At 35.5% G+C, this 17,710-nt stretch overlaps 1 protein-coding gene across 1 annotated transcript in view; it reads left to right on the top strand.

Moving 5' to 3' along the window:
- The window catches only part of THSD7B (thrombospondin type 1 domain containing 7B), a 759,038-nt gene that overhangs the window by 511,449 nt on the left and 229,879 nt on the right, over positions 1 to 17,710 (top strand). The window contains exon 13 of the mRNA XM_047871837.1: positions 1,535 to 1,801. Coding sequence (XP_047727793.1) covers positions 1,535 to 1,801 — 267 coding nt within the window. The remainder of the gene's footprint in view (positions 1 to 1,534; positions 1,802 to 17,710) is intronic.

Below are 17,710 nucleotides of genomic sequence, written 5' to 3'. Positions count from 1 at the left end.
CCCTCCCTCTCCCCTCCCTCTCCCCTCCCTCTCCCCTCCCTCTCCCCTCCCTCTCCCCTCCCTCTCCCCTCCCTCTCCCCTCCCTCTCCCCTCCCTCTCCCCTCCCTCTCCCCTCCCTCTCCCCTCCCTCTCCCCTCCCTCTCCCCTCCCTCTCCCCTCCCTCTCAAAAATGAATAAACATAAAAAAAAAAGTTAAACTCTTTCTGTGGGTGAAGCTAATGGATCAGAAAAGAGAACCTAGTGATTGGTTTCTTTGTATCTCAACCAGTAAATTCTCATGGCCATGATAGAAGCTGTGTTTCCCAAACTTTTTCTCCCTAAATGCCCCTAATGGTAGAGGAAATGAATATATCCTCCCAGAGAGGTAGTGGCATGCCTGAAATTCCTGCAAGATCATTTCAGGTCTGGCAGGAATCCTTATTTATTGTGGTCATAAGCAGCATGTCAGACCATAGAGCCAATCATCCAGCAGCAACTGTAAAATTATATATAAACTATTTGACAGTGAGAAAATACCCCATGCATCAGCTTGTATTAAGCATTTCTAAAATAGCTATAAAGACTAGGAATAAGATCAGTAAGTAAATCAGCCTACTTCATTTTTCTATAGCCTGCCAAGACTCTAGCTGATGACTTATTAATGAGGTAACAAAAGATAATTATTAGATTTATTTGAGAATTTTTAGGAATCCAGTGGAAGTACATTGGCCAGAAAGTTGAAATCAAGTTACAGGCTGACTTGAAACCCCATTAAACATGATTATCAGATACTCAGAGCAGTGGGAATTGATTCTGCATTCTCATTACTTATAGACAGAATCACAGCTAAAAGGTCCATCAAAGTCAATTGGTAAGGCAAAGTCATATTCTAGAATGCTTGAGTTAAAAAAGTCTCTCAAAGTGGAAGCCATGCCTTTTTCTCGGATTAAATTACCCAATGTTATTGGAACATTCATTTCATTGTGTCAGCATTTGTGAGCTACTTGATGGCAAGGACCAAAATAAGTTTTACTTTGTCTGCAGCACCCAGAGTGACACCTGACCTCGCTCCAGGGCCATTGTATGGGAGGGTGTCCTTTCATCCTTTGAATAAATAAACCATTATCAGAAATGTACTTCAAAGAGAAGGTGTTTATGTTGGTTTACCTGGAAACCATTAATTCCAAGGAAGACTGAGAGGCGATAATTTGCTTTTATCAACAAGTCACAGGGAAAATCATACTAAATGAATTAACAAAAATTTTCTAGCTGTTGAGTCACTGTAGCAAGCATCTTTTTTTAGTTTCTTTTTTTGGCACTCTCCAACATAAAACGATTTTTAATTTTATTTTTTCCAAAATAATTTTAATTTCACAGGTGCTTTGGGAATTGCTTTCACTGCCCTAAGATTTGCTTTCATGGCAATAAAGAATCAGGGAGGGCAGGGGGAGGCAATAGTGTAAGATTAAATTTTCTAAGAGCTAGTAAAGACAATAATGTGACTTTTTACAAAACCGATATGAAATTAATATAGCAATGTCTCTTTTTGGAACAGGGAAAAGCAGGAAGAAAGAGAAATGCCAGGACTCTGACCTGTACCCTCTCGTGGAAATGGAACTATGCCCTTGTAATGTATTTATATCTCAACCTTATGGAAACTGGTCAGATTGCATTATTCCAGAAGGCAGAAGAGAGTCTCAGCGAGGAGGATTTCGGGTGCAAGGAGAAAGCAAAGAATGTGGAAAAGGAATGCGCTTTCAAGCAATAGCCTGCTCTGATAAAAATGGAAGACCTGTTGACCCCTCATACTGCAGCAGCTCTGGTAAGGAGTACAGATGGGAACATACACAGCCCAGGAGATGTATCCATGGTCTAGAATTAGTAGCTTTGTTCTTTAAAAATTGTTTTATTTCTCCTTGGTCAATAACACACTACCTTTTGTAAAATGGAAGCATTTGGAATGCATAGATCCATATTTTACTGATTATTTGGAATGTGATTACTCTGGATCCTTAACTCCGTACTTTGGCCACTTGGTTAACTGTGGATGAGTACAGTTGCTCTACTTCACTGAAAAAGCCATATTTAATAAAAAATACATCTTGGGGTATGTTTTGGTGCTCTGATCATACATCTAGAAAGCAATCAGGCTGTGAATTTCTTCCAAGTTAGTTGACAAAATACCAATTAAAATATTGATTTAAAATGTTTTACCTTGTAATATATAAGTATATCTAAATTAATAGAATAAAACTGTAGGAATAAAACATAGGCAATCTGGGAGAGTTCTGTGAGCTGTCAGTTAGGAAGAAGACTTTTTTTTGTCATCTTGGGAAAATTTGAAAGATAGGGGTGAATGGGGAAAAGAATGAGAAAGAATGAGATTAAATACAATTGGGGTAAATGTTGATGGGAGGGTGGGGTGGCCTGAGACTAATGATTACAATGGAGCCTATGAATTTCATACTCTAGTTTATGTCTTTTTTTTTTTTTTAAGACTAAAATGGTTACAATTTTTACAGAGAGTATGAGAGAGAAGTCATGTTTGACTGGCAAACTCTGGGAGGATAAAAGATTTTGGCCTCTGGGATCAAAGTCTTGTGTTCTAATCAGCTTTCTCAATAATATTAGAAATTGTAAGTTGATTAAGTTCTGACATAGAAGGCAGATAAATGAGAGTTTGTCTTCATTCCCCATGCATTAGCTGTTCTTTAAGATAGGCCCATATCATTATATGAATACAACTTAAAGCTTAATAACTTTTTAATTGGTGAAATCATTGCTCTGCTTCCTGGGGTACTCTATAAAATTTTCTTCAGTGATTTGACTCCTAGAAACATTAAACACATCACAAACAAGTTGTGGATCTGTTTTATGAAAGCCAAACCTGGTTGACTGTAATCTTTGTTTTTCCATTTATGTATGTATGTATGCACGCACACACACACACACACACACACACACACACACACACACACACACACACACAGTGTTTTCGGAAAATTACTTTTCCTTTCTCCTATTGAAATGTTTGACTTACAATGTTGTATACATTTAAGGTGTACAACATGTTAAATTCATAGAATTTTATAGGGAGATGATTGCTGTTGCAGTGATAATTGGCATCACTATCACATTACAAAATTATCATTTCTTTTTAGTGGTTGGAATAATTAAGTTCTGGTCTCTTAGCAATTTGATTATAACACAATTATAGGTGTGCATATTCACTATAGGGTGCATTAAATCTCTAGGACCTATTTACTAATTGCAAACTGATATAGCTTAATAACATGTGTCCTATCCCCGGAGCCCAACCCCTCATCTCCTGGTAAACACCATTCTACTGTTTTTACAAGTTTGATTTCTTTACACTACACATATAACGATATCATACAGTATTTGACTTTCTCTTTCTGAATTAGCTTACTTAGTGTAATGTCTTCAGGGTCAATCCATGTTGTTACAAATGGCAGGATGTCCTTATGGCCAAATCATATTCCCTGATTATATTTGTGTGTATGTATATGCATGTATATATATATATATACATACATATACATATACATATATATACATATACATATATATACAATATATACATATATATGTAACATATAATACATATATAATATATATAAATATAATCAGAGATATTTATAACATAGAATATATAACATAATATGTTATGTATATATTACATATATATATATTACATATATATAATAGATACAGCACATCTTCTTTGTCCATTCACCTGTTAATGGGCACATAGGTTATTTCCATAGCTTGGCTATTGTGAATAATGTGGCAACGAACACAGGAGTATATTTCTTTGATACCCTGTTTTTATTTCCTTTAGGTATGTACCCAGATGTGGGATTCCTATATCCCATAGTAGACCTATTGTTAATATTAGAGTAACTTTAATATTGTTTTCCATAGTGGTTGAACCAATTTCATTCCTACCAACAAGTGTACAAGGGGTCCCTTTTCTCCATATCCTCAACATTGATTATTTCTTCTTGATTATAGCCATTTTAACAGGTATGGGGTGTTATTTTGCTATGGTTTTGAGTTGCATTTCCCTGATTGTTATGTTGAAAATCTTTTCATCTACCTATTGGCGATTTGGATGTCTTTGAGGGAATGTCTATTTCTCTGCCTGTTTCATAAGTAGATGGAGTGTGTTCTTTGTATATTATAGTGCTATCTGAAACATGGTTGGCAAAAAGTTTTCTCCCATTTGCTATGTTGCCATTTCATTTTGTTGACTGCTTCTCTTGCTATGCAGAAGCTTAAGTTTGATATAATCTTATTGGGGTTGCTGCTGTTGTGGTGATATATCCAAAACCTCATTACCAAAAACAATGTTAAATAACCTCTTCACTGTATTTTCTTCTAGGAGTTTCATGGTATCAGGTTGTATATTTAAATCTTTGATATCTTTTATTAAATTTTTTAGTGTAAGATAAGGGTCCAGTTTCATTGTTCTGCATGTGTTCAGTTTTTCCAACACTATCTAAAGAGATCATCATTCCCCCATTGGGTGTGCCCTCCTTTCTTGTTCAATCTTAGTTGACTGAATATGCATGGATTTTCTTCTGGGCTCTCTATTCCTGTTTCATTGCTCCGTGTCTTTTTATGCCAATATTATTCTATTTTTATTATGAGATATTTGTAGTATGACTTGAAATCATGAGTGTGATAACTCCATCTTTGTTCATCCTCGGGATTGCGTTGGCTATTTGGGGTCCTTGGTGATTCCATTTCTCTCTCTCCATCTTCTCTATATAAAGAATGCTCTCTGAATTTTGATAGAGATGACATTAAATCTATAGAAGACTTTCGGGAGTAAGGGCATCTTAACAAAACTCTTCTGATCCTTAAACATGGGTTGTTTTTTTTCCATTTGTTGTATCTACTTCAATTTTTTTCAACTAAGTTTTGTAGTTTTCATCATACAGATCTTTCACTTCCTTGGCTAAATTTATTCCTAGGTATTTTTATTGTTTTGGTGCTGTTGTGAATGGGATAGTTTTATTTTTCAGAAGTTTCATTATTACTACATTGTAACATAACTGATTTGGGGTGACATCTGGGTGGCTCAGCTGATTAAGTGTCCCACAATGTGGAGCCTGCTTGGGATTCTCTCTCTTTCCCCCTCTCTCTCTGCCCCTCTTGTGCTCACTTTCTCTCTCTCGAAATAAATAAAAGTTAAAAAATAACTTATTTTTGTTTGTTGACTTTTTTTTTTTTTTTAATCTTGGAACTGTATTGAAATTGCTGAGTAGTTTCAACAGTTTCTTCTTGGTTGAGTCTTTGAGGTTTTCTTCAGTCTAATGCTCTCCCAGCTGAGCTATTTCGGCTGCTTGAGGTTTCCTATATACAAAACAATACCACCTGCAAATAGTGACAATTTTAATTCTTTCTATCCTGTTTGGTTGCTTGGGGTTTGTGTTTTTGTTTTCTGTTTTGTTCTGTTTAATTGCTCCACCTAGGACTTCCAGTACTGTAGTGAACAAGAGAGGTAAGAGAGGACCATCTTGTCTTTTTCCTGTTTCAACATTGAATATAATGTTAGCTGTGAGTTTACCATATGGGACCTTTATTATGTTGAGGTATGTTTCTTCCACACACAATCTGTTGAGGGTTTATATTGTGAAAGGATGTGATATTTTGTCAAATAATATTTTTGCATTTATTTCAATGATCATGTGACGTTTGTCTCTCATTCTATTAATGTGATATATTTACTGATTTGTGTATGTTGAATCATCCTTGAATTGAAAGGACAGATCATACTTGATCATGGTGTATAATCACCATGTCTTACTCATTGTAGTCTCCTAATATTTTGTTAATTTTTTCATCTATTTTCATGAGTAGTATTCTATAGTACTCTTTTCTTGGAGTGTCTATATCTGACTTTGGTATGAGGGTAACACTGGCCGTGTAGGAAATTGGAAGTGTTTCCTCCTCTTCAGGTTTTTTTTTTTTTTTGAAGAGTTTGAGAAAAATTGGCATTAAGTCTTTTTTAAATGTTTTGTAGAATTCACCAGTGAAGCCTTCTGTTCCTGGGATTTTTTATGTTGGGAGGGTTTTGATAAATGGTTTAATCCCTTTACTCATTAACTTGTTCACATGTTTGATTCTGTCTTGATAGGTTGTGGGCTTCTAGAAATTAATTTATGTCTGCTAAATTACCTAATCTGTTCGCATGTAATCGTTCACAGTAGCCTCTTATGATTATATATATATATATATATGTATATATATATATATATATATATATATATTTCTGTGGTATCAGTTATAATCTCCCTGTTCTGTTTCTAATTTTTAGTCTTTTTTTTTTTTTTTCTTAGCTAAAGGTTTGTTAATTTTGTTTCAAACAGCTCTCCAGGGGCACCTGGATTGCTCAGTCCGTTAAGTGACCAACTTTGGCTCAGGTTGTGATCTCAGGACTTGAGAGTTTGAGCCCTACATCAGGCTCTCTGCTGACAGCTGGGAGCCTAGAGCCTGCTGTAGATTCTGTCTGTCTGTCTCTCTTAGGTCCCTCCCCCGCCCTCTCTAAAATAAACATTAAATAAAAAGAAAGAAACCAGCTCTTAGTTTCATTGATCCTTCCTATTTTTTCCAATCTCTATTTCTTTATTTCCCCTCCTTTCTTATTTCCTTTCTTCTGATATTTTGGGCTTAATTTATTTTTCTAGTTGGTTGAGGTTTTAGGGTAGCTTGAGATCTAACTTCTTAATGTATCCATTTATTGTTATAAATTTCCTCTCAGAACTACTTTTGTAGGATCCCATTGGATTTGATAGGCTGTTTTTTCATTTTTATTAGTTTTAACTTCCTGATTTCCCTTTTGATTTCTTCTTTGACCCATTGCTTGTTCACAAGTTTGTTAAGTTTCAACGTATTTATAAACTTGTTAGATTTTTTTTTTTTTCTAGTTTCATAGCAGTGTGGTCAGAAAATATAGTAGGACTTCACTCTTAAATTTTAAGTATTGTTTTGTGTCCTGTTATGTGTTCTATCCTGGATAATGTTTCATGTGCACTTGAGGAAACAATGCATTCTTCTGTTGGGTGGAATAGCCTATATAATCTCAACTCCATTTGGACTAAAGTATTGTTCACTTCTAACATTTCCTTGTTTTATTTTTCTATTGGGATGACCTATCCACTATTGGCAGTGTGGTATTGAACTCTCCTGCTAATAAATAGTTGTCTATTTCTCTTGTTAGATCTGTTAGTGTTTACTTAACATCAGGTGCTCTAATGATGAATGTGTATACACTTGGGGATGTTAGATCTTATTGATGTATTGACTCCGTTATATAATCTTTGTTGTTGCTTTTTTGGGGGCTGAAGTCTGTTTTGTGTAAGTATGGCCATCCCCACTTTCTTTTGGTTCCTACTTGCATGAGATATATTCTTCTTCTGTCCCTTCAAAATTGGAGTGTATGTATGTCTTTAAAGTTGAAATGAGTTTCCTGTAGTCCTCATACAGTTAGGTTGTTTTTCTATCCATACAGTGATTCTGTGCCTTTTGATTGATGAATTCAACCCATTTACACTTAAAAGTGATTATTGATATGTAAAGACTTAAAACCACCATCTTATAGTCTGCCTTTGCTTATTTATCTCCAGTGTTCTTGACCGTCTCTTTCTGCCTACCTTTGTAAATTGGTAGTTTTTCACAGTGATACGCTGTCTTCCTTTTTTTTTTTTTATCTTTACTAATCTAATCCAGATTTTTGCTTTGTGGTTTCCATGAGGCTTACATAAAACATCTAGATAAAACAGTCCATTTTGTGTTCATAATCCCTAATCTCGGGGTGCCTGGGTGGTTCAGTCAGTGAAGTGTCCAACTCTTGATTATAGCTCGGGTCATGACCTACTGGTTCATGAGACTGACCACCACATCAGGCTCTGCACTGACATCACAGATAGTGATTCTCTCCTTTTCTCTCTGCCCCTCCCTGACTCACAAATGTGTACTCTGTCTCTCAAACTACGGAAATAAACTTAAAAAGAAGTTTATGTTGAAATTCCAGTTAGTTAACACAGTGTCATATTAGTCTCACATGTACAATAGTTATTTTTACATTTCCATATGATATCCAGTGTTCAACACAAGTGCACTCCTTAATCCTCAGAACCCATCCCCCCACCCACCTGAACTCTGGTAACCATCCGTTTGTTCTACACAGTTAAGTCTGTTTCTTGGTCTACCTTTCTTTCCCCCCTTTGCTTGTTTGTTTTGTTTCTTAAATTCCACATGAGTGGAATATTTCTTAAATTCCACATGAGTATTCTCAGTTCTCTGACTTGTTTTGCTTAGCATAATATCTCTAACTTCATCCATGTCCTTGCAAATCGCAAGATTGCATTTTTTATAGCTGTGTAGTATTGTGTGTGTGTGTGTGTGTGTGTGTGTGTGTGTGTACCATATCTTCATTATACATTTATCAGTGGACACTTGGGTTCTTCTTTTAATTTGGCTACCATAGATAATGCTGCTGTAAACATCAGGGTGAATGGATCCCTTTGACTAATACTTTTGTATTCTTTGGGTAAATACCTAGTAATGTGATTGTTGGATTGCAGGGTACATCTATTTTTTAACTTGTTTAGGAGCCTCCATACTCTTTCCCAGAATGGCTGTGCTACTTTGCATTGTCCTCAACAGAGCAACAAGGGTTTTCCTTTCTCCAGGTCCTTGCTAAGACTTGTTGTTTCTTGTGTTCTTCATTGGAGCCATTCTAGTAAGTGTGAGGTGATAACTCCTTATGGTTTTGATTTGCATTTGCCTGATAATCAGTGATGTTGAGCATCTTCTCATATGTCTGTTGGCCATCTCTATGTCTTCTTTGGAGAAATAACCATTCATATCTTCTGCCCAATTTTTAATTACCCATTTTGGTGTGTTGAGTTTTATATTTTTTTATATATTTAGGATTCTAATCCTTTATTGGATAGGTCATTTGCAAATAACTTCTTGAATTCAGTAGGTTGCCTGTTAATTTTATTGCTTGTTTCCTTAACTGTGCAGAAGTTGTTTTTTTTTTTTTTTTTTTTTTTACTTTGTTTTGTTTGATGCAGTGCCAATAGTTTATTTTGGCTTTGGTTTCCCTTGCCTCAGGAGACATAGCTAAAAGTAAGTTGTTATGGGCAATGCAAAGAAATTATAGCCTGTGCTCTATAGAATTTTTATGGTTTCAGGTCTCACATTTAGGTCTTTGATCCATTTTTGTATTTGTTTTTGTGTATGGTGTAAGTAAGTGGTCCAGTTTCATTCTTCAGTATGTTGCTGTTGAGTTTTTCCAAAACCATTTGTTGAAGAGACCATCTTTTTTCCCTCATTGGATATTTTTTCCTGCTCTGTTGGAGCTTAACTGGCCACATAATTGTGGGTTCATTTCTGGATTTTCTTTTTGGTTTGATTCATCTGTGTGTGTGTGTGTGTGTGTGTGTGTGTGTGTGTGTGTGCGCGCGTGCGCCTGTACCATATTATTTTGATTACTGCAGCTTTGTCATGTAACTTGGTCTGGAATTGTGATACCAGACTTTACTTTTTCAAGATTGCTTTGGCTATTTGGGGTCTTCTGCGGTTCCATCAAAATTTAAGATTGTTCTAGCTCTGTGAAAAATGCTGGTGGTATTTTGATAGGGATTGCGTTAGATGTGTAGATTGCTTTGGGTAGCGTAGACTTTTTAACAATATTTGTTCTTCCAATCCATGAATATGGAATGACTTTCCCATTCTTAGTGTTCTCTTCAATTTCTTTCAGTGTTTTGTAGTTTATAGAATATAGGTCTTTCACCTCGGTGGTGAGGTTTATTCCTACATACCTTACTATTTTAGGTACAGGGTACAGTTGTACATGGGATTGATGGCTTAATTTCTCATTCTGCTGCTTCATTAGCATGTATAGAAATGTGGCACATTTCTGTACTTTTTTTTTTTTATCTTGTGACTGATTTTCTTGATCACTTCTAGAAGTTTTTTGGAGTCTTTCAGGTTTTCTGTATATAGTACATCATCTGCAATTACTGAAAGTTTTACTTCTTGCTGATTTGGATGCTTTTTATTTATTTTTGTCTGATTGCTGTGGCTAGGACTTCCAGTACTATGTTAAATACTAATGGTAAGAGTGGACATCCCTGTCTTGTTCCTGACCGTACAGGAAAAGCTCTTCTTTTTTTTCCCATTGAGAATGATGTTAGCTGTGGGTTTTTCATGTATTTCCATTATTTTGTTGAGGTATGTTCCCTCTAGCCCTACATTGTTGAATGTTTTTATCAAGAATGAATATTGTACTTTGTCAAATGTTTTTTCTGCATTTGGTCATTGGTTTATTTCTGAATGCACTTGTTGACAGATATCTTCTGAGTCCTGTGGAGTAATGTGCCAAGGCACTTTTGTTCTATTATAGATGTCTAATTAGTTATTACAAGGGGAGAAGAGAGAGGTAAGTCGCTGTCCTCATACTGATGTCATGTACATGTTGGTTTAGTCATTCATTTGAGAAAAATGTGTATTTTGAACATCAGCTATGTATCTGCCCACCTTCTATGATTTGGGTGTACATTTAATGTGAAACAAAGTATTCATGAAGTTAATTGTCTAGTGGGGGATAAAAACAAAAGGAATTTTAAGTTTTTATTAGCTCTTTGGATGCTGAATATAAAATCTTGACATAAACTTTAGGGAAGTCCTTAAAGTAACATAAACTTGAGATGTGAAGGCTGAGAAAGAAGCAACCATGTGAAAAGTTCATACAAGATCATCAATATATTCTGAAGAGATAAGGTAAGCAAGAAGTTCTTGCAAAAAAAAAAAGTTTTCCATTTGAATATAGGGAGTGAGGAGCGAATTTTGTGAAGTAAGGTTGAACAGGTAGGCAGAATCTTGTAGGACAAGGAGAGGAGAACAGATATAATTTAAGTGCAATCATAGATGAGAAGGGGCGAGTTAATATAATCCAATTTAAATTTAAAAAAATTAATGGATATGATTGACATACAAGGTGTTTCAGGCATACAGTGTAATGATACAGTATTTGTATATATTGTAAAATTAAACAAAGACACATGGTTAAAATTTTCTTTTTTGGGATTAGAATTTTTAAGATTTTACTTAGAACTTTCAAATATACAATGGAGTATTAACTATGTTGCACATAACATTCTTATGATTTATATGTGTGGAAGTGTGTTCCTTTTTACCCATCTTATCCACTTCCCATCACGTCCCACTGGCAACCACCAGTCTGTTTCTTATGAGTTCAGTTTTGCTTTTGCTTTTTTGTTTTTGTTTATTTTCCAATTCTGCATATAAGTAAAATCATACAGTATTTTTCTTTCTCTCTGATTTATTTTACTTAGTATAATGCCTTCAAGCTCTATCTATGTTGTTGCAAATTGCAAGATTTCTTTTTTTATATCTGGATAATAATCTAGTGTATATTTCTATTGTTTTCTTTAGCTACCCATCCATTGATGGATACTTAGGTTGCTTGGCTATTGGAAATGGTCCTGCAATTAACATGGGGGTACACATATCTTTTGAAGTTTGTGTTCTCTTTTCTTTTTTCCAGGTAAATACCAGAGGTGGAGTTGCTGGATCATGATGTTTCTATTTTTAATTTTCTGAGGACGATTTATACTGTTTGCCACAGTGGCTAACCAAGTTTACTTTCTCCACAACCATGCACATGGGTTCTTTCTCTTCATCCTCAACAATACTTACTTGTTATCTTTTTGATAATAGCCATTCTAAGAGACATGAGGTGATACCTTCTTGTGACTGATTTGCATCTTCTTAAAAATTTCTTTAAATGTTAATTTTTTTGAGAGAGAGAGACAGAGTGTGAGTCAGGGAGGGGCAGAGAGGGGGAGACAGAATCTGAAGCAGGCTCCAGGCTCTGAGCTGTCAGCACAGACATGGGTCTTGAACCCATGAACTGTGAGATCATGACTTGAGCCAAGTCAGATGCTTAACTGACTGAGCCACCCAGGTGCCCCTGGTTTGTATCTTCTTGATGATTAGTGATGTTGAGCATCTTTTCGTGTGGCAGTTGGCCATTTATACACCTGAAAAAAGGTCTGTTCAGAACCTCTGCCTGCTTTTTTGTCATGTTTTGTTTGTTTTGTTTGTGGTTTGGGGGGTTTCATTTTGTTGTTTTGCTACTGAGTTGTAGGAGTTATCTATTTATTTTGGTTATTAACCCCCGATCAGATACATGATTTGCAAATATATTCTCACATTCTATAGGTTATCTTTTTATCTTGCTGATGGTCTCCTTTGCTTTGTAGAAGGCTTTTTAATTTGATGTAGTGCCAATAGTTTATTTTTTGCTTCTATTGCTTTTGCTTTTTGTGTCAAATCCAAAAAAAAAAATCATTGCAAAGACTGATATTTAGAAGCTTACCACCTAGGTTATCTTCCAGGAGTTTCATGGTTACAAGTCTTAGATTTAAGTCTTTATTCCATTTTAATTTCATTTTTGTGTAAGGTACAAGATAGTGGTCCAATTTCATTCTTCTGCATGTGGCTGTCTAGTTTTCCCAACATCATTTATTAGAGACTGTTCTTTCCCCATTGTAAATTCTTGGCTCTTTTTTCATAAATTAATTTGCCATATATTTGTGGGTTTCTTTGTGGGCTCCCTGTGTCGGTTTCTAATGCCAATATCATACTATTGTTATTTGCTTTGTAGCATAATTTGAAATCAATCATGATATCTATGGTTTTGTTCTTAAGATGACTTTGACTATTTGGGGTGTTTGTGGTTCCATAACAAATCTAGGAATTTGTTCTATTTCTTTGAAAAATGCCATTGGGATTTTTGTAAGAATTAAAATATATCTGTAGATTCTTTTGATTCGTATGGACACTGTAATACTATTTCTAGCCCATCAGTACTGAATACCTTTCCATTCATTTTTCAGTTTCTTTTATCAGTGTCTTATAGTTTTCAGCGTATAGGTTTTTCACCTCCTTGGTTAAACTTACTGCTAGGCATTTTATTCTTTTGATGTAATTATAAGTGGAATTGCTTTCTTACATTTTTTTGTAGTTCATTAATATATATAAAGAAATACAACTGATATACATATAGATATTCCATTTCCGTATCCCAAAAGCTAACCTAATTCTTTTATTAGTTATTATGATTTTTGTGGGGTCTTAAGAGTTTTCTATATACAAAATCATGTGCCTGCAAATTGTGACAGTTTAGTAGAATTCAACAGTGAAGCCATCTGGTTCTGTACTTTGGTTTGTTGGGAGATTTTGACAACTGATTCTATCTCCTTAACAGTAATTGATCTGTTCAGATTTTCTACTTCATGATTCACTCTTGGTTGTTTGTGTTTCTAGAAATGTATTCATTTCTTATAGGTTCTCCAATTTGTTGGCATACACTTGTTCATAGTAGTCCCTTAAGATGCTTTAGATTTCTGTGATAGCAGTTATGTTTCTCCTTGCATTTCATATTTCAAATCCTGGCTTTTTCTTGGTGAGTCTAGTTAAAGGTTTGTTAATTTTGTTTATCTTTTCAAAGAAGCAGCTCTGGTTTTCATTGATATCTTCTATTTTCTTTTGAGTCTCTATTTCATTTATTTCTTTTCTGGTCTTTGTTATTTTCTTTTCCCTCTAACTTCAGACTTCATTGTTCTTTTTCTAAAATCTTGGGGTGTAAAGTTAGATTATTAGATTTTTCTTGTTTTTTAAAGTAGGCATTTACCACTCTGAACTTTGCTCTTAGAACTTCTTAAGCTGCAACTTTTTAAAAATGTTTGTTTATTTTGAGAGAGCATGTGCTTATGCATGGGCAGTGGAAAAGCAGAGAAGGATAGAGAGAATCAAGCAAGCTCCTTGCTGTCAGCACAGAGCCCAACATGGGGCTAGATCTCATGAACTGTGAGATCATGACCTGAGTTGAAATCAAGAGTTGGGTGTTTAACCGACTGAACCACCCAGATGTCCCTTGAGCTGAACCTTTTAAGTTTTGGAGTGGGTATTTCCATTCTCACTGACTGAGTACTTTTTGATTTCTCTTTATTCCTCCTTTGACCCATTAGTTTTTCAGTTGCATGTTGGTTAATCTTCACATATTTGTTTTCTGGTTTTCCTGTAATTTCTAGATTTATACTGTTGTGGCTAGAAGAATGCTTTATGTGATTTCAATATTCTTTTTTTTTTTTTTGTAGTTCTGAATATTTTATTTTATTTTTTATTTTTTAAAATTTACATCCAAATTAGTTAGCATATAGTGAAACAATGATTTCAGGAGTAGATTCCTTAATGCCCCTTACCCATTTAGCCCATCCCCCCTCCCACAACCCCTCCAGCAACCCTCAGTTTGTTCTCCATGTTTATGAGTCTCTTCTGTTTGGTCCCCCTCCCTGTTTTTATATTATTTTTGTTTCCCTTTCCTTACGTTCATCTGTTTTGTCTCTTAAAGTCCTCATATGAGTGAAGTGATAGGATTTTTGTCTTTCTCTGACTAATTTCACTTAGCATAGTACCCTCTAGTTCTATCCACGTAGTTGAAAATGGCAAGACGTCATTCTTTTTGATTGCCGAGTAATACTCCATTGTGTGTGTGTGTATACCATATATATAGGTATACACACACACACACACACACACACACACACCACATCTTCTTTATCCATTCATCCATTGGTGGACATTTGGGCTGTTTCCATACTTTGGCTATTGTTGATAGTGCTGCTGGAAACATGGGGCTGCATGTGTCCCTTCAAAACAGCACACCTGTATCCCTTGGATAAACACCTAGTAGTGCAATTGCTGGGCTGTAGGGTAGTTTTATTTTTAATTTTTTGAGGAACCTCCATACTGTTTTCCAGAGTGGCTACACCAGCTTGCATTCCCACCAGCAGTGTAAAAGAGATCCTCTTTCTCCGCATCCTCGCCAACATCTGTTGTTGCCTGAGTTGTTAATGTTAGCCATTGTGACAGGTGTGAGGGGATACCTCATTGTGGTTTTTATTTGTGTTTCCCTGATGATGATTGATGTTGAGCATTTTTTCATGTGTCAGTTGACCATCTGGATATCTTCTTTGGAGAAGTGTCTATTCATGTCTTTTGGAAAAATTATTCTAAATGTCAGTCATCTTTTTTATATATTACTTTCAATTTTCAAGTTTTTTTTTAAGTTTAGAAATACATATTTCAGTTAGAAGAGCGTATCCTTAAGAAAAAAGAGACCTAACTGAATCAATTGGCAGAACAATAGCAAAAACTGTTAGAAAATGTAAAAGATTTTCAGCAAATGAAAACCATTCTTTGATGAAGGTTTACCATAGACTCATAGCCTTTATATTTGTGTTAAGATAATTCTACAGTGCATAATTCAATTTTTTTTTAACGTTTATTTATTTTTTGGGACAGAGAGAGACAGAGCATGAACGGGGGAGGGGCAGAGAGAGAGGGAGACACAGAATCGGAAACAGGCTCCAGGCTCTGAGCCATCAGCCCAGAGCCTGACACGGGACTCGAACTCACGGATCGCGAGATCGTGACCTGGCTGAAGTCGGATGCTTAACCGACTGCGCCACCCAGGCGCCCCTACAGTGCATAATTCAAAGAGGACTTTTTAAGAAGAGTAAGAGACAGTACTTCATTTTGTCACCTCTAGAAATGAGATACACCCCCATCTATCAAGATGGGGTAGTGAACACGGAGGGAAGTTAATAGCACTTATTAGTAAAGACAACTTTTTTTGTTTTAATCAGAGATCACTGATTATGAAAAATTCTAATTTCAGCATGTACAAACAAGCACAGAGCAAGGATGTCAATCTAGCTATCCTAGTAACAACAGCAAATACTTTGCCCTTTTAAGCTCTTACATGGGTTTGTCTATCATCTGCACCTCTAAGACATAAATAGGATTCTCTAGGATTATCAGATAAATTTCTTCATGAGGATAATTATTCCTCATGCTGAGGTGTCCAATGTGGACCCTTGTGGTCAATAGAGCAATGGGTAACAGAATCTAGTAAATTCTTAATTATATATTCTCCTAGATTCCATAGATGATTCAGATCACAGATCTCAGACAAGTCTATTTGACTTTGAGAGCATCACTATGAGGACTAACTTTAAAATTGTACTTTATTTTTAAAAAATCAAGGAATTTCTCTCTATGTTCTGTCAGTGATTATTGGTTCCTGTTGAGTCACATCATGGTTTAATACCAAAGGAATAATATATTTCCCAACTTGTGACAGTAGGCTGGAGTTTGACTGGGATTACCTAATTCTTGCAACAAAATAGCATATGCCAAAATTAATATACTTGAGATGAGTTAATTTCAACCAGGTCTCTTATCCCACTGACTTTTTGTCTAAGGACAGGACATGAACGCACTCCCATAAACTGCTTTCTTTTTCTTCCTGCCTTGCTTTCACCTTCCTTTTAGTTGGTTCTCTGAGAGGAGTTAGAGGAAGACTGGATATGAACAAAATTAGTCCACTTCATCACTTCCTACTTCCCATACTAGTCCTTATTTTTCTTGATTGTCCACTTCATCACCAACTGAAATATTGTATATTCACTTAAAAATTGCTTGTCTTTCCTACCACTAGATAGTAAAGTTCTAAGAGAAATAGCTGCTTTTTTGTTCTCTTTTAACTGCATGCATAGTACCAAGAACAGTGCTTGAAATGTAGTGTTAGAAATTTTTAATACAGGACTGAATAATCAAGTCTTTGTAATTCTTAATAATTTTATGTCAAATATTTCTCAATCCTCTTATATTGCTATCTAATATTCCCAGTAGTAGATGTTGAAGTAGTTTGCCTTGTCTTATCCAACTGACCTCTATCATGACAGAACCATCAGCCATCATATTAAAAGGAAAGTGTGACCATGCCAGTGCTCTGTCTCCACTCTTTCCCAGTTCCTTCACATATCAGCTCCTTAACAGGCTATGACAGAACCCATGATTAGTCTACCTGGAAGGTACTTTCTCCTCCTTTCAGGAGACTCTTGACTCGTTGGGCTAAGATGAAGTGTTGTCTACTCCAGAAAGTATTTCCCCTATTCCCACTCCCAGAACACAATGGAGCATCATCTGAAGATTCCTACAATTCCTTATAATTCTTTTTATGCCTATATTTACCATTCATCTTTTTTAATTCTCCATGTAGGTTTCTTTTTTCTCACTAAAATTATAGCTTACTGAAATTCAGAACTGAATCAAGTTCATTTCTTCATCCCCCATGTGGAAGAGTGTCTAGCTCATCATAGGCCATCAGTATAGATGATGTGACTGTGCGAAAAGACCAGTGTAGACAGGACAAGAGTCAACACAGATAGGCCTTCATAGAAGTTCTGAAGTGTATATGTGCCTGTGTGCATTTGTGTTCTGATAGCTCTTTGGATAGAACTATGTATAATGAACACAGATCTGTAGAGAAGTCAACTAATACGAGGTCAAAGACTATAAGAATACCTGGTTCTACTGTTCTACTTTACCCTTGATCTACAGTTGGGGACTAGAGCAAGTGAAGTTATATTGCTGCAGGTGTACAAACAGTGTTTTAGAAGGAAATGAAAAAAAGTAGTTTTCCAAGTGATTCAGTGATAGCTCTGTACAATATTAAATCATCAAACTGAAAAGTGAAAGTGTGATCTGTTTTATAGTGGATTTCAGATGAATTATAATTTTAATAGAAAATTATATT

This window comes from Prionailurus viverrinus, chromosome C1 (genome assembly GCF_022837055.1).
Source record: "Prionailurus viverrinus isolate Anna chromosome C1, UM_Priviv_1.0, whole genome shotgun sequence".
In the NCBI taxonomy this organism is placed as follows: domain Eukaryota; kingdom Metazoa; phylum Chordata; class Mammalia; order Carnivora; family Felidae; genus Prionailurus; species Prionailurus viverrinus.
The sequence above is the reverse complement of the archived record's forward strand: the minus strand, read 5'-3'. Positions and strand labels throughout refer to the sequence as shown.